This window comes from Polyodon spathula, chromosome 54, assembly GCF_017654505.1.
Source record: "Polyodon spathula isolate WHYD16114869_AA chromosome 54, ASM1765450v1, whole genome shotgun sequence".
In the NCBI taxonomy this organism is placed as follows: Eukaryota; Metazoa; Chordata; class Actinopteri; order Acipenseriformes; family Polyodontidae; genus Polyodon; species Polyodon spathula.
The window spans coordinates 1,153,915-1,179,741 of record NC_054587.1 but is presented as its reverse complement, the minus strand read 5'-3'; the positions used below and the strand labels follow the sequence as shown (position 1 = coordinate 1,179,741).

Sequence of the window (25,827 nt, the reverse complement as noted above, 5' to 3'; positions counted from 1 at the left end):
CTGTGTGTGTGTGTGTGTGTGTGTGTGTGTGTGTGTGTGTGTGTGTGTGTGTGTGTGTGTGTGCCTCTTTGTTTGTATGTCTGTCTACAGACTTGTTCAGATTGTTCGATGTGGAACAGGAACAAGGTTTAGTCTTTTTCGCGAAAATCAGTTTGTTCTGTTTTTCTCTTATAGCATCATGGGTGACAGCGATTTGAATTTGCTGTTGTTTGTGCTTTGTGATGATTTGTTTCAGTCAGAAAGCTCCAAGCAGTATTTATATCATATGTACAGTAATAAACTATAACATTAATAATACTGTTATATATGTTATATAATAATATAATAATACTATGATATATGAAGAGTTGTAATCTTCGATATAGCTTGGTGAATTTTACAGTGTTATTACTACCATGTAAGTGTGTGTAATAAGAATGTGATGTCACTGATGTGATGTCACTGCCATGGCATTGATGTCATCGCCCAGTCACAATTATAAACTAACTGAGACTGTCTGCAAAACAACAGTTTCTCAAAAAAAACGGGAATGGGAAATGCTGCCCACCGGGCTCGCTCTCACAGATAACGAATAAATCTGCTTTACTTCAGGAGCTGTTGGACTGGCAGCGCTCCTGAAAATTGTGTTTTTTCAAAAACGGTCTCCATTTCACGCCAAGGAGCCGCCCGACCTCACGTGGGGAGACATGTCTCTGAATACTGACTTTCTACACTATTGAGAGAGAGAGACTAACCGAGATGCGGTCGTCTGGGGACAACACAAGACACATACCATCACTGAAACCACGAATGCACAGCAACACCAGGCAGCTTTACAACAAGTGTTTGTTAAAAAAAAAATAATAATTCCTTCAGCTTTACAGTATTTGTGTTTGGTCGATTACAACTCTCCATATATAATAAAGAAGACTTATAGGTAAGAGTGTGTAATCAAGCCTGTTAAGGGTTTCTCTGGGTTCTGGGTTAGGGACTGTCATGGAGAGAATGCTGAGCAAAACTTGTGCTCCATCATATATATCTGAACCCTGACGAAAGGACATTACTGTATTTCTGCTGCTGGTTTATTGTCGAATATATTTTGTGTATCGCAAATAACTAATTATCAAAATAATCTTGCATGAATACATAAGTGTAACTGTTATGGGTTAAAAATTTGAATATTTTTGACTGACTTACTTTGGCTGTGGGTGGTTATGGCCAAGAATAGATGCACATATTCATGACAATTATACAGGCTGCTATAAACACATTTCTGTATTATTTAAAACTCTTGATAATGTTTCCCTGTAATGCCTTAGAACACTATATAGTTTTATGACTTACCATTTTAGTTTTTAGTTGGGGAGCGAACGGGAATGCCGATATAGTCAGGGGCGTGCTCAGTACAAGTACCTGAGGGAGTGCTAGATTAGGTCCTGTGTTGTTCTGCATTATGGATTTATGTTAGCGCTCTGAATTCTGATATCACTGTATGTATGAATTCAATGCTGTGCAATGTTTTCCTTGAAAGAATGGGCCTGAATTATATTTTTATTTTTAATATATTTGAGTCTTGAGCTAGTACAGGGGAGTGGCTAGGTGGAGGTGGAGGACAGTTTTATATATATATATATATATATATATATATATATATATATATATATAGAGAGAGAGAGAGAGAGAGAGAGAGAGAGAGAGAGAGAGAGAGAGAGAGAGAGAGAGAGAGAGGGGAACCAGGCTCGAGATCAAAAAAGGGAGAGTAACTGTGTGTTCTGAAAAATTGATTCAATACCAAAAAGAATATTTATAACTAGTTGTGTTGAGTTTCATATTTTTTTACACTGTTTATTTCTTGCTTATGTTTTTTTTTTTTTTTTTTTGGCTTTCTGATTGAAGTTCAACAATAAATACTTGCATTTTATTACTCCTGTCTGCTTCCTGCATAACATCAGCCACTTGACCTCACTATCTTACATTTGATGGCAGCAGTGGAATCAGTGGCCAGCAGGGGGCACTGCAGCTCAGAAGCAAAGTAAAATGCCACCGAAGAAAACGCGAGACGACAGGCAAGAAGCCACGGAGGGTGATGCGGTGGTAGCTGCGGTGACCCAGGTAGTGCTCAGGTGTGAGTCTCAACTGGAAGAGGTCTCAACTGGAAGAGGTCTGAACTCAGAGCCATGTTTAAGACCTTCCTAATCACACAGCGAGGTGGAACAGAGCAAGAGAGAGCAACAGCCAACACATACTACCTTTACTGAGTCCCCAAGCTCAGTCCAGACAACGGAGCAGTCAGGAAGGGGTCAGTCTATGGGATGGAGAGGCCCGAAGCTGCTAAAGAATGCTGAAGGTGAGGATATTGAACATTACCTGACAACCCTTCGAGCGCATTGCCATATATTTGGTGCCATTGTTGATGGGCAAAGGCAGGATTGCCCATTTTTCCATGGATGTGAGCAATACGTTAGAGAATGAAAAAGTCAAAGAGGCAATTCTGCAAAAATGTGAAATTAATATAGACTTATAGACAAAGTTTTTGGTCAGTCACTGTCCTTTCCAATGAAATGCCTAAAGAACTTTCTGCACTCTTAAAGGACCTGTTTGAGAAATGGGTCAGACCAAAAGACCGAAGTAAAGAGAGCATAACTGAGATGCTGACCGTGGAACAATTCTTGCGGATGGTCAGCCCAGAGGTTCGAGTTTGGATACAGGAGCACGACCCAAGAAGCTGCCCAACTGGCTGGCGCATTCATCTCTGCCAGACTAGGCTCCAAGGGTTACCGGTTTGCCAAGGAGTCTGGTACGTGAGCCCATGGTAAGTCTGGGGGTTGGAAAGGTGGTGCTGGTCAGCATAGTAGTCCAATGGTACAGCATGCCTCAGTAAAACAAGAGAAAAGAGAGATCATTTGTTATAGTTGTGGTCATGAAGGGCATATGAAGTCAGGGTGTCCATCAAGAAAGTCTAGGGTGACTAACTTATGCTATTTTCCGAGGCCCAGTCAGCAGTGTGTTCGTGGAGGTTAGATAGACTCTGTGATTACAATAGGGATTAATGGGGGGGAACTTGGAAGCCTTAATTAATACGGGTAGTGGTCAGACCTTGGTGCAGGAGGGGGGTGAGTCCAGGGGGTTATGGAACCCAGAGGAAAATGGGGATGGGCAATTATACCCTACTGCAGACATATATCTAGACATAGAGGGTCAATCTGGTCACTGTAGGGTTAGTGGATAAGTTGACATACCCAGTGGTGTTGGGTCAAGATATTCCAGTCTTAACAGACTTGCTACAAAATACCAGAGCATGTAATGTAGTCATCACTAGGGCACAGGCTGCTGATTGGTTGGGAGAGTTGCCATTCGCCAGAGGGGAGAGAAAGGGTTAGAGAAGGTAGCCAAGAGAAAAAGTCAAAAGTGGAGAGGTAATAGAACCACCAGCATTGGAAGAGGGTGACTTTGCACCTAATAGGGGAGAGTCAGAAGGAGGACAATAGTTTAGAGGGGCTGTTTAAAAAGGGTGAACAATTGGAAGTGGTTTGGATGAGCAGTATGTAGTCAAGAGGGAAATTCTGTATAGAGTGAGTTCAGAAGGGGAACAGCTCTTGTTTCTGTCTGCTTTGAAGGCATGAGTATTGGAACTAGGACATTCATTACCATGGGCAGGGCATTTAGGACAGAATAAAACATTAGCTAGAGTAGCCCGAAGGTTTTATTGGCCTAAAATGTACCAAGATGTATTACAATATTGTAAGACATGCCCAGAGTGCCAACTTATAGCTCCAGAGAAGAAAGGCATGCAAGCGTCTCTCTCATATCTCTGCTGATTATAGACATTCCCTTTATGCATATAGTGATGGAGTGAAGAAGAATTGTCATTTGTTTTATTATGGTGGTCTGTGACTACACAACAAGGTACCCAGAGGCATTCCCATTAAGATATATAAAGGCCAGACATATTGTAGGGGGATTGTTTGTAGGGATTCCTGTTGAGATTCTTACTGACCAAGGTACATATTTTACCTCTCGACTGTTAGCGCAGGTGTACAGTTATTGAGTAGTAAAGGGATTAAAACTACACCTTACCACCCCCAGATTAGCAGGTTGGTGGAAAGGTTCAACCAAACCGTTAAGAACATGCTGCAAAAGTTTGTTTCCGTTTTGGTTCAGACTGGGATCAATGGCTACCCTATATCTCGTTTGCCTATCAGGAGGTGCCCAAAGTGTTGAATGGATTCTCGAGTTGCTGTATGGAGGGCAAGTGAGGGCCACTTGATGTTCTTAAAGAAGCATGGGAGGGAGAACGTCCACAACAAAAACTGAATGTACTCTCCTATGTTCTCCAAATGAGAGACAGTTGGAGCACATGTCAACACTGACTTGTAATAGTCTGAAGAAGGCACAGCAAAGACAGTAAAGCTGGTACGACCGGACAGCAAGACAAAGAACAATCTCAACATCTCAAAAAGTGTTGCTTTTGTTCCCTACAAAGGAAAGCTGTCTGTTGGCCAAATGGCAAGGGCCACACGAGGTGCTTCGCCAGAAAGGTCTAAGAAAAAGCAACGGTACCATGTTAATCTGTTGAGAGAGTGGAATCCACAAAGCGTGGCAACTATAGAGCAGCTTTTTGCCAGAGTAATAGAGGAAGAAGAAGAGCTGATGGAACAATATTTTCGGATGTCCGAACAGAGGACTTTGCCCATCTCAATGAGAAACAGCAGCAGGAACTGGCAGCTTGTATTCTACCAGGGTCGTTGTGGGAAGTACCAGGCTCTACTGACTTAACCCAGCATGTCATATGCAGACAGGCTAAAAGAATTGAATCTGATCAGTCTTGAGTCAATTTGTCTTACCGGCCAGGGAAAGTTCAAAGTGATATGATGCTGGGTAGGCAAATTACCAGGTACCTGCACGATTACTAACAGCACTTAAGCAGGATGTGGAAGTGGTGAAAGACATGGGAGTAATTGAGCCTCATATGGGTCTATGACAATTTATCACCAACAATTCCTCCTCACCAGCACTTCATCACCAGCGACAATTCATCATGGAGGGTACCTTCTCATATCACAGTTGAGCTACATTGTGGCTCTAACAAGGAGCCAGATCCCTATAGTCAGTAATTGAGTTTTTGAGTCAAAATGGCGGCACTAGAGCACAGTTTCTTAACCATTTCTAAACTCTCTCATCTTGCTGTGTGCCGGATAATGAAACTGACCCCCTTTTTCTGTCTGAACTCCCTCTCCCCAGTCTCTCTGTGCACCAGGGAATGGTGCTTCGTGCTCACGATGGTCTGGTGTGAGAAGGGAATCCAGATCTTGCTCACCGCAGTGGGAGCATTCACCGCGTTCGGTCTGATGACGGTGGCGATCGGCACCGACTACTGGCTCTATGCAAGAGCCTTCATCTGCAACAGCACAGCCAACTCCAGCACTGACGACACCCACAGCAAAGACAAGAAGGACCTCAGCGCGCTCACTCATTCCGGACTGTGGAGGATCTGCTGCTTAGAGGGTGAGAGTGAGTGTGAGAGTGAGAGTGAGTATGAGTGTGTTTGTCTCTGTGTCAGCGAATGTGAGAGCGATAGTGTGTGTGTGGTGTCTGTGTGTGTGTGTGTGTGTGTGTGTCTACCTGTCTGTCTGCCTGTCTGTCTGTCTGTGTCAGCTTGTCTATCTGTCTCACACTCCAGGCTGTGGAGAATGGCTGTTTTGATGGTGATGGAGAAAGTAGAAATATCTAACTTTGTATAATATCTGGGTGTGTGAATATCTATCTATCTATCTATCTATCTATCTATCTATCTATCTGTCTGTCTGTCTGTCTGTCTATCTATCTATCTGTCTTTCTATCTATCTATTTGAACATCATTAATACAGATCCTGTCGACTACTTCAATATAGAACTACAGTCTGTGTGTTTGTGCCTGTCTGCCTGCCTGCCTGTCTGCCTGTCTGTCTGTGTCTCCAGCTCTCTATCTCTCTACAGGATCCGGGAGAAAGTGAAAATTCCTGCGGAGTTCCATCCATCCTCCATCTCTCACCCTGTCCATCCCTCCGTCCATCATCCGGCTCTCCGGCCCCAGTCCATCCTTCAGAGGTGTGCTACCGAACCCCTTCATTATTCTGTGCGTTTTTGTCCTGAAAGCTGTTTTTTATGTTTCAATGGTGTTGCTGACTCAATACAACAGACAGATTCAGTTTAATACTTGCAGAAAGACACAGCTGCCAGCCCCAGAGACCAGCGTGCAGCTCTCTTAATTTCTTTCTCTGATGTAACCACGAATCACATAGCAAGTGTGCACGAGGTGGTAAAAAGAACAGCAATGATGTCATCATAGAGTCTTATCTGGCTCAAGGTTCTCATGTTAATACAGCTCCTTCTGTCCCAGTTAGAGGTAGCCGAGTGGTAAAGTTTACATTGTGTATAATCAGCGTGCACGCTGAATGTGATCATTGTGAGCGTGCAACTCTGCATCAGACACGGATTCTACATGGTCTCGACCAGCCTTTAAGAGTAAGTAGCGGGGTTCCAAAATATATAGCGTTACGCGCTCCCTCGTGATGCTACAATAGTTTTAATAACGTGCCTGTCATTTTGTCTTTTGATTGTTAACATTCTGACAACTTCCTACACTTCTAGCTTCAAAGTCTGTTTCAAATCTCTTTTGAGAGTGTCTGCTCCAGTGCACCGATAGCGTCAGGATTATTGCCCCCACACATTGTCGAGCAGGTAACACGGCGACAACGATCCATGATGGGGTACGGAACTGAGAAGCCAGAGCACTTGTATGTTTTGGTTTTGGGTTTTCTATTAATCGCTCTTCCTGCAACGATTTAGCGGACAGATCTCAAACCCCCAGTGCACTAGAGCGGACATTCTGAAAAGACTTTGAAACAGACTTCATTGTCAGTGTAAAATTTGTCAGGGTGTTAACAATGAAAAGAAAAATGAAAGTTGTGTTATTTAAACATTTGTACAACTCTTACGATGCAACAGCAAAGAGCCAGCGCTCTCGATGGCAGCGGTGTCGTTGCTCCTGTTCAGCAGATGAGCCACTTTGCCGCTGGTGTTGCTCAAACCTGAAGACTATGTTACAACACAGCGAGGCAAAGGTGGGCAATGCAGCTCCCGACACCAACAATGAGGCACTTGTCAACGGAGATCTTCAAGCCACACTCTTCTAGTCTGATCAGGACCTTGAGAAGCCTAGTTTCATGTTCCTCCAACGTCTTTCCAAAAACAAGGACGTCAAGGTAAACAAGGACCTCAAGTAAATTCAAATCTCCAACAGCTTTCCGTTGGAGACGTTGCAGGAGCTCCTGTTATACCCTGGGGCATGCACTCAAACTGGAAAAACCCCAGGGGTCAGATAAATGCTTTTTCTTTTTCTCCCTCTAACTACTTGTGGAGCTGGGAGGGGTTGTGTCTTGTTGTTGGTGTCGGTATCATTACAGTATAGTTTTGTTGTTCATTTTATGGAATAGGAAATGATTTTTGCCATGTTATGGGTCATCATTTGAAAACTGTGTAATTCTCACCTGTCTGGATCCGGCACAAATGAATCGCTGCTTCTCAGTAACTTTCCTCTCTTGTACTTGGACTGTCGTCCAACATGCTTCAGTGAAACCGCTCCAATGTGGGTGTTAGTTTCTAAATAACAAAAAGCAATTCTTTATTTGATTTGAATGAAAACGTGGCTTGCAGTTTTCAAGTTTCTAAAATTCTAAAAGGTATTGACAGTGTCGACCCAAGGGACTTTTTCAGCCTGAAAAAAGAAACAAGGACCAGGGGTCACAAATGGAGTTTAGAAAAAGGGGCATTCAGAACAGAAAATAGGAGACACTTTTTTACACAGAGAATTGTGAGGGTCTGGAATCAACTCCCCAGTAATGTTGTTGAAGCTGACACCCTGGGATCCTTCAAGAAGCTGCTTGATGAGATTTTGGGATCAATAAGCTACTAACAACCAAACGAGCAAGATGGGCCGAATGGCCTCCTCTCGTTTGTAAACTTTCTTATGTTCTTATGTTCTTAACTGTCTGGCTGAATTGTGAGGAAACATGCTAAGGACCTTTTTAGTGGAAGTTATTGAGTGTCAGAATCTGGGGTGTATGGGGTCTGTTTGCCACACATTTTCCCATGTGTACACACTAGATGTTACTCACATCTACTGGGTTTTTGGTTTTGTTTTTTTGACAGGTTTGTTCGTGTTTTCATTTATTTTATTTTTTTTTTGTATTTGTAGGTTTGAAACGTGGCGTTTGTGCGCAGATTAATCACTTCCCAGATGATGCAGACTTTGACCAAAATGAATATGTCCTGCGTGAGTTCAACACAATGACACAATGCCAGCGCACTAGATTCCAGCTCTATATAGACCCCATGCTGGGTAGCTGCTGTGGTTCTGTGCAGGGCTGTGTATCAGTGTTATACAGAGCGATCCTGCCAGCATTGCCCTGTGCACAGCACAGCACAGCCAGGCTCTGCCCAGCACACAGCAGGCAATGCCAGCGCACTAGATTCCAGCTCTATATAGACCCCATGCTGGGTAGCTGCTGTGGTTCTGTGCAGGGCTGTGTATCAGTGTTATACAGAGCGATCCTGCCAGCATTGCCCTGTGTACAGCACAGCACAGCCAGGCTCTGCCCAGCACACAGCAGGCAATGCCAGCGCACTAGATTCCAGCTCTATATAGACCCCATGCTGGGTAGCTGCTGTGGTTCTGTGCAGGGCTGTGTATCAGTGTTATACAGAGCGATCCTGCCAGCATTGCCCTGTGTACAGCACAGCACAGCCAGGCTCTGCCCAGCACACAGCAGGCAATGCCAGCGCACTAGATTCCAGCTCTATATAGACCCCATGCTGGGTAGCTGCTGTGGTTCTGTGCAGGGCTGTGTATCAGTGTTATACAGTGCGATCCTGCCAGCATTGCCCTGTGCACAGCACAGCACAGCCAGGCTCTGCCCAGCACACAGCAGGCAATGCCAGCGCACTAGATTCCAGCTCTATATAGACCCCATGCTGGGTAGCTGCTGTGGTTCTGTGCAGGGCTGTGTATCAGTGTTATACAGAGCGATCCTGCGATGCCCCTGCACAGCATTGCGCACTAGATTCCAGCTCTATATAGACCCCATGCTGGGTACAGCATCAGTGCCATTGCCCTGCGATCCTGCCAGCATCTGCCCTGCACACAGCAGGCAGCAGCACAGGCTCTGCCCAGCACACAGCAGGCAATGCCAGCGCACCAGATTCCAGCTCTATATAGACCCCATGCTGGGTAGCTGCTGTGGTTCTGTAATGGGTTTTATATTAGTATTATACAGTGTGGTCACACTAGCATTGCCATGTTATAACAAACATAGATATTAATTTTATCTGTTACTAAACTAAGCTAAAGCAATCCCTGTTTGCACAAGCTTGGCTGCTTTCAGATAATGTTGCACTTCCTTGGTGAACAGAAAGCAAAGTATTTCTAAATCCTCTCTCCTCCGCCCTTCTCCAGGAGTGGTGCGGGCCTCCAGCCTCTTCCCTATCCTCAGCGCTATACTGCTCCTGCTGGGGGGGGTGTGTATTGCAGCAAGTCGTTTCTACAAGAGCAAAAGAAACATCATCCTGGGGGCAGGGATACTGTTCGTAGCAGCAGGTGAGAGAGTGTGTGTGCGTATGAGTGAGGATGTGTGACACACACAGAAACACTCAAAACACGCACACACACACAGATACACACACAGAGCCACACACACAGAGACGCACAGTTTCACGCTCTCCTTCTCCTCTCCAGGCCTCAGTAACATCATTGGGGTGATTGTGTACATCTCAGCCAGTGCAGGAGACATCTCCATGAAGAAGGACGAGGATAAGAAGTGGCACTACTCCTATGGCTGGTCCTTCTACTTCGGGGGGCTGAGCTTCATCCTGGCGGAGATGATCGGGGTGCTGGCTGTGAACATCTACATTGAGAAGAACAAGGAGGCGCGCTGCCGCTCGAGGACTGACCTCCTCAAGAGCACCTCGGCCATCCTGCGCCTGCCCAGCTACCGCTTCCGCCCTCGCTCCCACTCCAGCTCCCGCTCCAGCGAGCCCTCCCCCGTCAGGGTGAAGAACTTCGGGGGGCTACCCCCCTCGCAGGGCCCCCTGTCAGTGTCCACCCTGCCCAACCCCCACTCCTCCTCCTCCGGCAGGGCGGACATCACCATGTACACGCTGTCTCGGGACGCCAAGCTGGCGGGGCTGGGCGGGCTGGGCGCTCCTCTCTACGGGACAGTAGACAGGGCAGCGTTCTTTCAGGTCCACAACTGCTTCCCAAAAGACTCCCACCAGGGCATCTCCTCCTCCTCCCAGCAGCTGATCGACAGGCAGGGCGGGGGCCGGGTGGCAAACCCCTCCCCTCGCCCACCACCGGAGCAGCACTATGGACAGGCAGGCGAAGGAGAGCTTCAATTCAAACACCCTGAATAGAAGAACCACACCAGTGTGAGGAGAGGAGGGGAGGGACAGGAAGGAGGGGAGGGGCAGGGTTCCGTCGATTCTCAGTGTCCAGGCGAGAGGGTGTTAGGGGATAGCGGTTAGGGCGAATGGATGTAGGGGGTGAGAGGAGAGGGGGAAGGGGATAGGGTGTGCCGATTCTAATTTCGAAGGAGAGAAGGGGTAAGGGTTTAAGAGTTAGCGTGTAGAGGGTTGGTGTAAGGATAGAGGAGAGGGTGTTGCCATTGTGAAGGGAAGAGTGAGAAAGGCTAGATGATAGTGGGGGTGTCTGATGCCAGTGCTGTATAATATATTAAACTATGGCAATTGAAACTAGATGATGCGATTGAAACTTTGGGGAGCTGTTTGGAGCCATTTAACTATAATAATAATAATAATAATAATAATGCATTAGGGCAGAGTCTGCTGCATTCTCAATAAGATTGCCCTGCTCTGTCGTATTGTATAAAGATCTTTGGAAAATGGACACCCTCAGCGGTCAGTACGCAGCACCATTCCCTTCTTTACTTCTCTCCCCTTGCCTTTGTATTAAGTTTACAGACCCTAAATGAAACGAAGCTCTCAAATATGCAGCGTTGAAAGATGTTACAGCAAACCTGGGTTTCAGTTTTTATATGCTGCTACTATGCTGGGTTAAGGAAGTTCTCAGTTTGCATGCCTTCCTTTCAGGTAGCCTCGCACTTCCTAGATCACATTATCGGTGTCTTCGGGGGGCGGGGGGGGGGGGCATATCATTGTGTCGATAGGGGAAGATGCTGCTAGTTGGACACAGCAAGGTTTGTTTGATTTCTTTACCCTGGTGTAGCAGATATTTAAAAATGACATAAAAGATGTTCGTAAGAAATAATGGCAGTAGAGATGTTATGTTAAATCTGTTTTATGTTTTGGTTTATTTGTATTTGGTTCAAAACGATTTAAAAAATAAAACACAATTAAGAATGAATACAGATTTAAAAAAAAAAAAAAGTTTTAAAAAAAAGTTGGAGTTAGTTTCCTATAATAAACAAACAAGTTATTGTATTGAGTTTATTGAAATGAAATGAATAAGGACAACCAAGGATTCAAATTTTAAAACAATATGAAAAGATAAATTAAAGATGATTGCATGAATTTATACAAGAAATGCTTTGTTTCAAAATAAATGTCTTTAAAAATGTAACTCAGCTGTGTGTTTCTGTTCTTAGGTCTTCAAAACTACTTCCACACTCATCCTCTGTCCTCCTTTCCCCTCTCTCTTCTCTCCTGAACTACAGCAGGTACAGCAGAATGGAACTATATTAGCCTGCCCCCTGCAATTACATCAGTGAGAAATATATTAGTCCTGAATTCAGTCTTGTAACACTAACCTGACCCCCTGTAAGAGGTTCTATGTGGTATAAGGATCTCAAGCACAATAGAAAGAAAGCAGCGCTGATGTACGGGTTAGTAAGCTGGGCTGAGCTGAGTGAGGGATGGAGGGGGGTGATGCTGGGACGCCAGAATCACTGTCGAGCCCTCTTGAGGTGTGCTGGGCTAGTCGACGAAACACCGAGGATGGAAGGTGCCCACTTGAAGACCCCAGAGATGTACCCTACTTAGCTCAATCCAGACGGTTGTCAAGCTGATGCGCTGGGGAGACCGCACTGGGTTGATCCCCGGAGCCAGCATCGCAGCCGTTGTGTGTGCTGATGCGCTGGGGAAGCAAAATGAGCCGATCCCTGGAGCCAGCACTACACTGCAGCCATCAAAACACCAGACAGAAGGATCTCTACATCATCAAATGGAAGGAAATGCAAATGGATGGAGATGGATCACATTAGTTTACTGCAAAGCTACGTCTTAGTTTTGGTGCTTATCTTGGCGAGAGCAGAGTTCAAATCAGCATGAAGTTTTAACATCTACTCTCATGTAAATCATTCATCCACTGGGGGGGAGCAGAGTTGCAGGGGGCAGGTTAATAATGGTAGAAGACTGCTGGATTTGGGTCTTCCTTTCTATCTAAAGTGACATGTGGTGTCCCCCAGGATTCTGCTCTCAGACCAATTCTGCTTTCCTATAGATGCTTCACCTGGGTGAAACTGTCTGTAGACACAAGGTCAATTTTCATTGTTATGTTTGTGATACTCAGTTATATTTGTCTCTAAAACCAGGTGATTCTTTACCTTCAAATATTCTGAAAACCTGCCTCGCTGATATTAAGCTGTGGATGTTGGAGAAATTTTTATTGTTCAACTCAGATAAAATAGGAGGTAAAGCTTTTGGGATCAAAACAATACAAATCTGTGTGTTTTTCGCATGCCTTTGTGTTTTCTAGGCTTGATTATTGCAACGCCCTGTTTTCAAGTATGAACAAGAACAAAAAAGTTTGAACATATTTCCCCCGTGCTAGTAGCCCTACATTGGCTCCCCGTGCGGTCTAGGGTTGATTTTAAGGTCCTACTCTTAACCTATAAAGCCCTGAATGGTCTGGCCCCATCAGAGTTAAGAGATCTTTCAGACGGCCTCTCCGATCCCAGGATGCTGGGCTGCTTTTAAGAAAAGCACAGGCGGCAGAGCGTTCAGTTGTAAGGTCCCTGTGCTGTGGAACGCTCTCCCTGCCTCTATAAGAGAGGCCCCAGCCGGCTCAATTTCTACAAACGTTTTTAAAACCCCGGATCCCTGAAATTGAAATGTAACCTTCACCGAATGGGTATTTAACTCCTAAAGACCCCAATCCTGAATGTTGTGTACCAAAGCTGTTCACCGAGCCTGTGACGCAGCCGTGACTCCGCCCCCCGAGGTATCAAAAGGACTGTGCTCACAGAACTCAGCCGCATTTTTTCTTCAAACCTGCTGAAACCATGAACGCAGTGGCCTTGAGGGTTAACCCTTTGCAGTCTTGTGTCGGACCAGGTCCGGCATTACAATTTTCCCTTTCCAGTCCGATGTGGGTCCCTCTCCGACATCATCAAAAAGACGTCAAGCGCAGGCCTCTGGTCGTTTTCCTCCGGAAGAAGCCAAGAAAACCTTTCAATGGCCGAGTGAAGCCGTCACACCCCGCAAGGGAGGGGGACCCTGCTTGAATTGCAGATAATAGCCGGTCTGAATGGTAGTAAGCACCCAGATGTCTGTGGTTCACTGACACCAATAGTCCGGATGGCTCCCTGAGAAGTGGCTCTGGGCCTGTGGCTTCTGTCTCTAAACAGGGCAGTGGAACCTGTTATAGCTACCATGGTGAGCAGCCGCAGGCATTGCCTCTGGCAGCGGGCGCAGCCGGCTGTGCCAGTCTTTGAGGCTGCTGGGGCCTAGGGTGCTAGTTTGCCACTGGTTTCCATACTGGAGGTGGTCGCTTGGAAAGCAGACAAACCAGCTCCATAGTGGATTCCCGAGCTGCTACATCTCGTTCACCAGGGGACCAATCGCTGCCCTGAAGTGATCGGGGGGTGGGATCAAACAGCTGTGCTGTCCCCATCCGGCACACGTGCCTCAGAAAACCCAAGTTGCATGCGAGAAGATATCAATGAAGCCAGGTTTCTGCCTCCTGCCTGTCCATTGAGTTTGGACAAACGGGGCAGGTTTTTGTCCACCAGGCGCAGATCATCCAGCTGTCGTGGAGTTGTTATTCTTGGATAGGAGCGACAAAGGAAGCACCTGGACCAAGGCAGCAATGGAAGCCTCAACCAGAGGAAAATTGTCTAGACCCTGCTTTTCCGCATCATGCACCCTTCATAGGGCGTACATCGAATGGGAAACAGCAGGTTGCCAGATGGTCCCAGAAAGAAAGTGGCCCTCTTGATCAGCAGTATGAGCGCTGCCAATAGGGAGAGCTGAACTTAAAGGAGGTGCCGTCCCACTCCATGTCCTCAGAAGGGAACGCCAGCTCCTCACCCACATCCTCGATGGATGATGGACAGTATGTCCTCCTGGGGCCAATCTGAACTTGCAGCCCCAAGGGGTCCTAAGGGGGCAAACATTCCCCCAGTAATTCAGCAAGAACAGTTCCTTGGTGGGAAACAACCGTCCAGATATTTTCCATATGCTCAGAGTCTGCCGATCGCCAGGAATGGCGACTCTCCTTCCTCTTCCGTGGAGGAGGGGAAGGAGAGTTAGAGCTCGAGGAGGATGAGGAAGACCGTGGGCTACTTTCCCAGGCGCAGAGGACGTAAGCCACCTCGCTAAGAGAGGGTGATGGGGAAGAGCCCTGGGCAGGAGTAAGGGATTCTGACAAAAAGACAATGATCCTTGGTGGTAAATCTCCCTCCCGACCTGTGAGGGCGCTATGTAAAGGGAACAGAGTACCCTGGACCGCTTGGCTTAGGATTAAAAGGAAGTCGGTCATTTAGAAAGTGGTCGAGCTTTGGTTAATTAACTCATCGAAAATGATGTGGATTGGAGGAGCGGCTGCAATCGTTTACCAAGGGGTCATGTGTGACGGTATAAATAGGGGATGAAGCAATGTAATCGGTTCCTTCAGTTATGGTTAGGACCAGTGTTTTGAAAAACATGGTGAGTGTTTCGTTTGTCTTGTCTGAAAACACGGTTTAACACGATCCGGAACTGTCGCCAAAGACCAGCACCAACCCGGGCAAGGCCAATCCGAAAAGACTTTTGTAACAATCACATAAATAACAGAAATCATCTCATCTGGTGTTTAAAAGAAACAAAAACAAGAAAGAAAGGAAGTTCCAGCTGGAGCCATGCAGCCTGGGGGAAGAGCACAAAGGCTCAGTCTTGAAATGAAAAATGACGCTGCGTTCTGCGAGCGCAGTCCTTTTGATACCTTGGGGGCGGAGTCACGCCTGCATCACAGGCTCGGCGAGCAGCTTTGGAATACAATATTCAGGATTTGGGTCTTTAGGAGGTAAATACCCATTCGGTTACATTTCGTACTTAAAAGGGCCACTCATTTCCAATCTGACTAATTTTTTATTTTGCTGTTTCGCTTTTTTTATGTACTAGAGTTTTATTACTCTATGTTTTGCTGTTGATGTTTTAAACTGTTCTCTTCTGTTAAGCGCCTTGAGATGGCTCTGCAACGAAAGATACAGTTGGAATTGATTTCTTACTGATGCATTCTCCCACCCACTAGGGGGGAGTGTGTTGCAGGGGGGCAGGTTAATAATGGTTCCACTCTGGTGAACCTGCTGTAGTTCAGACATGATTCTGAGAGCTCTATGGAGGCCACAGGGTTTGCTTTAAACTTTTGAAAAAGTCGCCAGGATGTGACGAGTGAAAAAGAAATTATATAAAGCTAATCAGAACTAGAAGAAGAAGATTATAAGACATAAACAGAGAGACACGTTCAGTCTTGAAAGAGGATACGTGTTTCATTTCACAATTCAACCACTTTTCTCACACCAGCAGTGGACAGTCATTTAATTCCATTTCAGATACATATCACTCCAACAGTAAGACTCAACGAAGCCACGTTATTAAACAAACCGTAAAGGTCACAAATAAATACGTTAATAAATGAGCATTCGGTCCACCCAAAATCACATCATTTTCAAACAAAAAAAAATGTTTGCCCCCCATGCAGGCTCAAACACAACAATACAATCCAACAACTCAAATATATATATATATATATGAAACAATTTATTTTTTACAAGAAAAATATACAGGTGTTAGGCATTGGTGATGAAACTTAATGTGAAACTGACACTCCCTGAATCAGACCTGCCCTGCTCTTCCATTCGCCACACAGCTCTCCAACGGGCAGGTTTCAAAGACATTGGAGCAAACATGGATTTTTGTTATAAAACAGACATCTGGTACTAAACCAAGTCCTCAGTTTGCTTGCTTCGCCTTCCTAGGTCACCTCGGCAGCGTCTTCGGGTCGATGTCTGCCAGCGTGCCAGTCAACAGGGAAAGCGGCAGCTGATTGGTTAATGAAATAAACCGTGGAAGGGGTGTCGCTACAGGTCAGATTCAGGGAATGTATGTTCGCTACAACTTCTGCAAAGCAGGGCTAACTGTAAGATTCATTTTACTTGTACCTAACTGTAATTATCTGGTTTTTAACTGTACTTAATTATACTTTTTCTTTTGGTTTGTTTAAATGCCTTTGGATACTTGCTATGAAAGGCACTATGAATATTGTTATTCTACCTGAAGCTAATTAAATAATTCCAGTAATACCTTAGCTAATATGTACTGTATCTCAAGTTCACTACTGTAAATGATAAAGTTTTAACACCTTGGTCAGCACTTCTTTAAATGGGGCCAGCGATCCTGTTAATAAAGCTAATAAGAGGTGAGAGAATGGATTTTAAAGATGGTCAGCGCTCCTGTAAAGGGAGGGGTCAGTGATCCTGTTAATAAAGCTAATAAGAGGTGAGAGAATGGATTTTAAAGATGGTCAGCGCTCCTGTAAAGGGAGGGGCCAGTGATCCTGTTAATAAAGCTAATAAGAGGTGAGAGAATGGATTTTAAAGATGGTCAGCGCTCCTTTAAAGGGAGGGGCCAGTGATCCTGTTAATAAAGCTAATAAGAGGTGAGAGAATGGATTTTAAAGATGGTCAGCGCTCCTGTAAAGGGAGGGGCCAGTGATCCTGTTAATAAAGCTAATAAGAGGTGAGAGAATGGATTTTAAAGATGGTCAGCGCTCCTGTAAAGGGAGGGGTCAGTGATCCTGTTAATAAAGCTAATAAGAGGTGAGAGAATGGATTTTAAAGATGGTCAGCGCTCCTGTAAAGGGAGGGGCCAGTGATCCTGTTAATAAAGCTAATAAGAGGTGAGAGAATGGGTTTTAAAGATGGTTAGCTCTCTTTTAAAAGGAGCGGTGAGAGGTAAGTGCAGTGTATGTTGTTTGGTTTAAAAAGATGTATACAGCTTGACATATTATATTAGTAACAACAGCAAACAATTCAGCTAGTTTCAGTTCATAAAGGTTTGTACTCAACTAGAAACAGATGAACTATAAACTACAGCTCCAAGCACACCCACACGCTAGTACTAACCACAAAGGGTGATGGGAAATTGTTACAAATGAAATCTTTGTTATAAATCTCCCTCCTGACCTGTGAGGGCGCTGTGTAAAGGGAACAGAGTGCCCCAGACTGGATGGTCTGACAACTCATTCCAGGGAAAGGTGGAAGTCAGCCACCTAGAAAGGGGGCGGAACCACAGTACACCAAGTCATCGCCCCAGGAGGAAAAACGATCGCACTCACTAGCCAAGGGCGTGTGGCAGAAGGTACAAAAGAGGATGTGGCTGAGCGAACTCCTCCTTTTGTTATGGCTGCGGGAGAACCGCTGAAGGACTGCGATATAACCGGGAGTGTTCAGCGTTTGTTTTGTCGTCCTAATTGTAAACGCTTGTTCTTGTTAGAGGGCTAACACGTACTGAGAGCTGTCGCTAAAAGCCAGCAAAAACCCAGACAGCACGGCACTTCTGTTCACTAATAAATTGTATTTTACCACTCGCAAGTCAGCACTCAGTCTGGACTTGTCCGTGTTTGTGTTCATACTGTGTTGATTATTTGAGGGCTGAACCCTGTGGTTTCAGTGTGCAGTACACATTGCCAGGAATTATTATTTTATTTATTTTTATTATTATAAAACAAATAAAGGATTGTTTGGACCATGAACTTTGTGGTCTGCCATCTGTTTAAGCATTGCATCACATCTACACCTGCACACTGCAAACCACTTTGCACCAGAAATGCAGTTCGTTTTCCAGTGTAAATATGAACACATTTATACGGACGAGAAAAAAAATCTCTTGCCTGCCTAGAGAACTAGTTCCCAGCACCCCTGTTATTGCTGAAGCAAATGCATGCTGGGAGCTGTAGTTTTTATTCTGATTCTTCATGCCTAATCATTTTAGCAATACTTCTTCACTTGCCTACATAAAGAAGTACAGCTGCCATCATCCCACACTGTGTTCGTCCTGATTCTGTCTCCAGCAGTGTAACACACAACTCCACCATCTATAACAACTTATTCATATCCGTCTGCATTTGTTGTTCAAGAAGTACATTAACTCATATAAAATCACAAAGAAACGCTCAATTTGGGATTCGTCCACATAAAGTGATTTGTTTTTTGTTGATAAACTGGACTGAAGTCTTTAAAATCTTAAAAGGAGCTAACGAACCCTATAGCTGATAGTTCAAGCACAGAAACCAGGACCAGAGGAACACAGTGTGGAAATGAACTGAGGAGAGACAGGGGGAAGGAGACACTTCTTCACACAGAGAGTGGCGAGGGGATGGGACTGGTTACCAAGGGTTACCTAGTCTTGTTGATGCTGAATCACTGGGATCACTTAAGACCTGACTTGGCAAAAGTTTTAGGGTCAATCACTGCTAGGAACTGGGCGAGCACTGACAGGCTGAACGGTCTCCTCTCGTTCGTCTCGCCCCCTCTCTTTTACACGTTTAAACAGGTGTCACCCAGCCCTTGGCTTTAAAAACGGACTCTGCTAATTTAAGCCCAAAGTCTTGGCATAGCTCAGGCAGGGCCATGTTAAACCAGCAATACAGTTACTCTCTCCCTCTCGCTCTCTCCCCCTCCCCCAGTGAAATCTGAACTATTCCAACCCCCCTCCCACAAATAAGTATTTTTATTCACCACCCCCTGCCTCCCTCCCCCTATCTCAGTCTGTCTGTTAAACCATTTAGCTTCTTATAATAAGCAGAACAATTAGAATGCTTTATTTTGTATTGATCTGTGTGTGTGTGTCTTTTTGTCTGTCTCCTCGCTAAACTAACAGCAGTGTCCGGCCGGCTCCCCTCTCTCTGTCTCTTACGGCACAGCTTGTAAATACAATACTTATTTTGTTGCAGTCCAACTGTTGTTACTTTTACATTTACTTTTTACTTGTTACTTTTACTTATACACACAGAGATAGATACATAGAGACAGATAGATATATAGACAGAGAGGTACCACTGTAGATGTTTCTCCTTCTGATCCTTGCACACAGAGAGAACTGGTATAGAAAAGAGCAGAATTCCTGGCATGTCCCAAAGCTAATATTCCCTGAGCTCAATTCCAGATATTGAAAGTATCCAGAGATTCCTTTTCTAGAACCTGGATTCCACAGTCCAGGCTTTTTTTTTTTTTTTTTTTAATGTAGTAACATTTCCAGTTTCATTTTCTTCCTCAATTCTTGATCTTGTTAGGTCTCTGCATTAAAATAACTGCAACTTACTTCAAGGCGGTAAAGCTGCACTTGCTCCCAGTTAAAAGTTAAATTCAAGTCAAAATCCGAAGGGTCGAGGAGCGAATTTTAACTTGGTTTCCAGAAAAACCAAAAATTAAAATTCAACATTTTGAAATCCATCCTCTTACCTCTTATTAGCTTTATTAACATATAGAATCCAAGATATGCAATATATATATATATATATATATATATATATATATATATATATATATATATATATATATATATATATATATATATATATATATATATATATATATATATAAATATATTATATATATTATATATAATATATATAAGAAAGTTTACAAACGAGAGGAGGCCATTCGGCCCATCTTGCTCGTTTGGTTGTTAGTAGCTTATTGATCCCAGAATCTCATCAAGCAGCTTCTTGAAGGATCCCAGGCTGTCAGATTCAACAACATTACAGATATATAAAAGTTTAAATACCCTTTCACAGCCTCCTTACTTCAATATCTAATTGCTTTTCCTTGGCAGCCACTCAAATATCTCACGATTCGTTTCTTAGGACTCTGGTCTGTCTTTGTTGAGGCACTTGTCCCAGGGGCTTGTGGGTAAGGAGAGGATGACGAAGCACACACCCCCGAAAATGAGGGTCGCCCCGGCCACCCCCGCACAGGCAACAGACCAGGAGAACTTGTGATGGAGCGGGACAGTGTGATCAGAGGAGAGGAGAGCGTAGACTGACTGTCTGAACACCTCAAGAGAGATGAGGACCAGCACACCTGAGAGAGAGAGAGAGAGAGAGAGAGAGAGAGAGAGAGAAGAGAAGAGTAGAGAGGGAGGGAGAGGAGAGTGCGATAGAGATTGGAGAGAGAAGACAGAGGAAAGAAGAGTGAAGAGAGAGAGAGACAGAGAGAGGAGAGAAGAGTAGAGAGGGATGGAGGAGAGCAATGAGGAGAGTGCGATAGAGGACAGTGAGGAGAGAAGAGTGGAGACAGAGGAGCGAGGAGAGATAGAGAGAGGGAGAGAGTGAGAGGAGAGAGAGGAAGGAGCGGGCAAAAGGAGGAATTACTTTCTCAGCATCAGACAATGATGGAAATTACCTGAGTTTAGCAATGTTTCACAGATGGTAAAAATAGACTTTGGTGACCTTGCAAATAGACAGACAGGCATGCAGACAGACAGACAGACAGACAGACACACAGAGACGGGCAGGGGGATGCGTTTCCTGTTTACCTGCCAGGATGAAGAAGAAGGAGGCCGGCTTGAGGAGGAACTCGACCCCTTTACTGAGCGCCATGGTGATGCACATCGAAGCCAAGATCATCAGCGTGATACTGAGCAAACACAGCACTGCAGCAGCAATACTGAGCTCTGAGAGAGGGAGAGAGAAGAGGGGGTGAGAGAGTGAGAAGAGGGGTGAGAGGGGGAGAGAGAGAGAGGGGAGGAAAAGATAGAGGGAGATGGGACAGAGTGGGTGAGAGGAGATGGGAGGATAAGGGGGGGGGTGAGAGAGTGAATATTTTAAATCCATATTTCTGCTTGCCTTTCTTGATAGTCTTCTGAAATATGACGGCATTTTCTCCTGTTGTGAAGAATCTGAAATAGGTGCAGTTCACCTCTGTGAAAGAAAAAAAAAACAGAGAGATGAAGCAATATTCAACACCATTAAACAGTGAAATATCTTCCATGATATAATTTTGAATCAACAAAATTTGTAAAAGACTGCTAAATCAGAGGGGAGCATGGTAAAGCACAGAGAGGTATGGTGAAATATTGAAAAAGAAACCAGGGTAAACTAATGCACAGTATAACCATGGGAAAAGCATGGGAGGGGCTTCACCATGCAAATCTACTGTGATGAGCTCTCATAAGAATAGTTATCAGACTTGGGATCAATTATAAATCCAATCACAATTACAGCCTGCTGCCATTACTGTTCTAGTTCAATGCTGTGTTGTTCAATTCCACTCTCCCCTAACATGTCAGCAGTGATCACAGGTACAAATACACAAACACACTATCACTTATTTTCGCAAACAAATGGGATCACTAGCAGTGATTGAAAATACAGGAATGATGAATGATCGCTCAGTGGAAAAACGCATGGAAATGTGAACGATTAAGCTTGGAAAGGGGAGTCCTTACAGAGAGGTCATAGCTAGCCGTTCACATATCTTTCAATTCAAGTGCAATCAGCGTGGACCGCTCGCCTCTGATCAAGGTTTCGTTCTTCTTGTGTACGATAAACGCAATTGGATTTGATTTGCTCGAGCTGCTTCAGACATCGAGCGAATAACGCTGCTGTGACAGCGATTGTCGTTCTGGTCCCGATGTGCAGTGCGTCGCATGTTTATCAAATTAGGAAATTCTGAAAAAATAAGCATGAGATCTAAATGTGTATTTAAAGTGTTACTGACCAACGACATGGTATCCTTACAACTACAATTAAGCAGGTGTGCCAATGTTCAGTACAGCTATAATTTAAATAAGAATTACACAATTAGAATTGCAACAGACCCCTGGGCTGGTGTTTATTATCATTCTCTAACCCAGCAGCCTGTATTCAGCTGTCCTCTACCCCTCCCTTATAGTGCAGAGAGAGAGAGAGAGAGAGAGAGAGAGAGGTCTAGGCCAGGAAGCCGTTGCACATTCTTTGCAGATCTGAACTTGCAGACGCAGCCTTGCTGTTGAAAGAGAGACATTAGCCCGTATTCAATTCAGAATAAAGAAATGATCACAGCTAAGCTGGGTTTTAAAAACTTGGAAGGAGGAGGAGGGGGTTGAGGGGCTTCAACCGAGACTCAACTTTGTTTATAGACAACTGTCCCAAAATAGAGCAACATCCAGCCCCATTCCTTACAAAGGGTTTACCACAGTGCATCTGCATTTACCAGTTTACCCTGGTTCATTTTTCAATATGCTTTACCATACCTCTCTGTGCTTTACCATACTTTCCTTGTGCTGTATACACATTGCTGTGCTTTCACTGTGGGACACTTCTAAGGCAATGAACACAATTCACAATCAGAGCTATCGGTGTGATGAAAAAGCAGGTTACCATGATGAATACCGACAGCATGTGCAGAACAGTGGAGAAGAAGAAATGCCAATGACGAGTCTAATGGGAATCGGATAAGAGGTGTTGAAGACCTTCGTTAGGTAAACCAATGAGGCGTCCTGGTAAAATCTATTAAAATGATTCACAGTGCATCTTGTCTTCAGGAAATGTGATATATGGCTCCAGATATATGGAAATGTGTGACGTGTGGCAGACAGATGAGCAGACAGAGAGACATGCCATATATCCCTCAAGAAGCAAACAAACAGTTTAATGCCTTCAGCATCCAGAACTTCAATCAAAAACAATCAGAACCAGAAGAAACCAAGGCAGTCCAGTAGCACACAAATGTGTATTTGATGTACGGACTTCAAAAGTTCTCCAAAGTGTTCCAATAGTTTGTCATTTATAGATGCATGGATAGGAAGCTTAACATGGCACAATTATACACACACAACTACAGGACCGCAGGATCGCTCAGGGGTACCCCTCTGTCAGAACAACTACAGGACCGCAGGATCGCTCAGGGGTAACCCTCTATCAGAACAACTACAGGACCGCAGGATCGCTCAGGGGTACCCCTCTATTCAGAACAACTACAGGACCGCAGGATCGCTCAGGGGTACCCCTCTATCAGAACAACTACAGGACCGCAGGATCGCTCAGGGGTACCCCTCTATCAGAACAACTACAGGACCGCAGGATCGCTCAGGGGTACCCCTCTATCAGAACAACTACAGGACCGCAGGATCGCTCAGTGTGTATCCTCGATATCAATGGTTTACCAGTGCTGGCTCGTGACAGGCTTGAAGCTGGTACGCACAGGCAGCTGTTCTTAATGATGATATGATTCCTCAACCACAATACTACCTCAGCCGCACCCTCGTTATGCATCTGTGCGCACCACTGAATCACAGAGAAATGATCACGAGAGGCACTTCTTGTGAACTTTCAAAGTTACTGATGGGGATTACTGAAAACGATTGAGGGCGAAGAGCCAATCAGCTTCCAGATCTAGCAGGCTTCTATTTTGCATAGATGCCTGCTGGAACGTTCTCTAGTTAAACTAGTAAAACTAGTTAAACATTCTTTCTGACGCTGATCTAGAGACAAGGGGAATCACCTCTGTGTCAGGACACCGTAATGAAGGGTCAATTCGCAGCTACTGGACAGCAAACCAACAGGGAAGCCACGATTGGTCTACGCTTCTGTCGGCTGGATCCAAACAACACCCTCCCTCAAATCCAGCCAATCAAACTGCCAGCCCTGTTTCAGTTCTGTCAGCATCAGCCAATCCACTCCCTGCCTGCTTGAATGAAGCCCCGCCTCCAACAACAAGTTTCTAGTCAGACTCGATACTATGCGGACTAACAATCGCACATGTCCAGATAAATTTTGTCCATATAAATTTTATCATAAGATCTTCAGTAAAGCTCTCAATATCATTAATATTAGCAATAATAACAATTAATAATAATAATAATAAATAATAATAATAATAATAATAACAACAAACGTTTTCTCTGCGTGTGATGTCGTTTTTCTATTCTAATTATGTTAGGGACTATTTTCCTCAGCTGAATGTTACCTGGAGAAATATCATAAATTCAAGGTAAATATAGGTTAACGTTTTTGGGGTTTTTTTTTTTTAAAGAGAAAATAAAGAAATCGTTTTCTAATAGCGGTAGAGCCCTCTCGATGCGGGCTCTACTGTGTGGTAGATGACCTTGGCTTTCGTTAGAGCTCTCGTCTATGGCTCGGGACACATAACTCCAGTCATCTACCACACAGAAGAGCCCCCATCGATGGGCTCTATCGCTTAGATGATGCCGTCACATTTTCAGTGAGAAACAACAGCTGTAAAGGGGGAGGTCTCTGTTTTAAGACTGCACACTGGCACACCTGTTGGTCCATGCTGGAAACAATGGTGCTCGAAATGAACAGGTTGGAAAGCACTGCTCTGTATAAGTGAGCTGTCTGCCTCTTGATAAGTGACACCGAGACTCTCACCTCCAGGCAGCTCGGCTGGCCCGCAGCTCTCCCTCTCCGGGTCGATGTCGGACACCAAGAGCAGGTTGAAGCACTTCTTCCAGAGTCCAAAGTGTGCGGCGGGGCAGGTGTGGTTGCTGTAGAGGGATTTGGGGGGGTTGAGCTCCACCCAGAACTCCGTCCCCACAGCGAGCATGGCGAGGGTGACCCCCACGATCGCCACGAAGAACGCCAGCTTCACCTTCCCATCCTGGCTGTCGCTCCACCCCGCTCCCCTGGCACCTCTCTTCGCCCTGCCCCTGGCTCCGCCTCTGGCCCCGCCCGCCACGCCGCGCAACCCTCCAGAGTCCTCCTCCTGCACGAAGTAGTTGGACCACATCGCCACTTCAACAAAGTTCGCCAACGGGACGGAGAGATGGGGGGGCAGAGGATCCGTGAGGGGGAGAGCGGAAAGGGGGGGGGGTCCCCCACCCCCAGACACTCCCCCTCACCTTTCCTGGGTTGGGGTGGGGGGGTGGGGCTGTGGGGCAGCAATCATGTAAATTTCAAGTAGAAGAGATTGTCCTAGGCAGGAGGGGTATCCCTAAAGAGGATTTGTAACAACTGATCTTAAGCTGTTTTTAAAACAGAATAAAAAAAAAAAAAAACACATAGAAACCGAACCAAAAAAAAAAAAAATGAAGATTAAAACATAAATTAATAAAAACACATGAAGAAAAGTCAAAACTCGGCTCTAAATAAATTTTACAGCCTAGAAAAAAAAACTGTTGACTTTTTTTAGCTTCGAATTTTGCTAAAAAAAAAAATTGACGCATCTGCTGATTTTTCAGTAACTTGTATTCATTTAAATAAATATTACATCAAATAGCCTTTGTCTTAATGTTTGAGACACAGTTAAAACCTAATATACATAATGCCTCCTTGTATCAAAAGCTCCAGATTTACCCGCCAACAATTCCAGAAAAAGGGTAAAGTGTTTTGTTACGATGCTCCCAAAAATATGTTCGATAATATACTGAAGAATTGATTCAATGAAAAAAAAATTAGAAAAAAAATCTTCAATTTCCCCAAACGGACCGAAACGTTTTTTTGTCCCTTTGTTTCAAATACGTTCAGAAGAACACTGCTTTTTTTTTAAATAAGTATAACCAGGTTCACAAAATGTCCAGCTGTCCCCCTTTGTGGAAATGTGTCTCACTGAAGTCCAGAAATCTCTCAGGTTCCAA

At 44.7% G+C, this 25,827-nt stretch overlaps 2 protein-coding genes across 3 annotated transcripts in view; one reads left to right on the top strand and one right to left on the bottom strand.

The window, feature by feature from the left end:
• LOC121307228 (voltage-dependent calcium channel gamma-8 subunit-like) overlaps positions 1–10,428 on the top strand; it is a 10,722-nt gene extending 294 nt beyond the window's left edge. Inside the window, exons 2-5 of the mRNA XM_041239366.1 lie at positions 5,221–5,484; positions 8,216–8,293; positions 9,473–9,613; positions 9,752–10,428. Of these exons, the coding sequence (XP_041095300.1) occupies positions 5,259–5,484; positions 8,216–8,293; positions 9,473–9,613; positions 9,752–10,428 (1,122 nt within the window). The 5' untranslated portion in view covers positions 5,221–5,258. The remainder of the gene's footprint in view (positions 1–5,220; positions 5,485–8,215; positions 8,294–9,472; positions 9,614–9,751) is intronic.
• A 1,052-nt stretch (positions 10,429–11,480) lies between these two features.
• On the bottom strand, positions 11,481–25,057 carry LOC121307210 (voltage-dependent calcium channel gamma-6 subunit-like). 2 transcript variants are annotated; one of them, XR_005948288.1, is made up of 5 exons: positions 24,623–25,057; positions 21,098–21,172; positions 20,788–20,925; positions 20,057–20,333; positions 11,481–11,744 (listed from the first exon to the last, which is right to left on the bottom strand). XR_005948288.1 is itself a non-coding variant. In XM_041239345.1 (4 exons), exons 1-4 carry the CDS (start codon positions 24,978–24,980, stop codon positions 20,113–20,115), a joined length of 792 nt encoding a protein of 263 aa, XP_041095279.1. In that variant the 5' UTR covers positions 24,981–25,057; the 3' UTR covers positions 19,961–20,112. The 2 variants fall into 2 exon arrangements, 1 of the variants encoding a protein (XP_041095279.1); XM_041239345.1 differs by lacking the exon at positions 11,481–11,744 and having other exon boundaries at positions 19,961–20,333.
• Between the last annotated feature and the right edge of the window lie 770 nt (positions 25,058–25,827).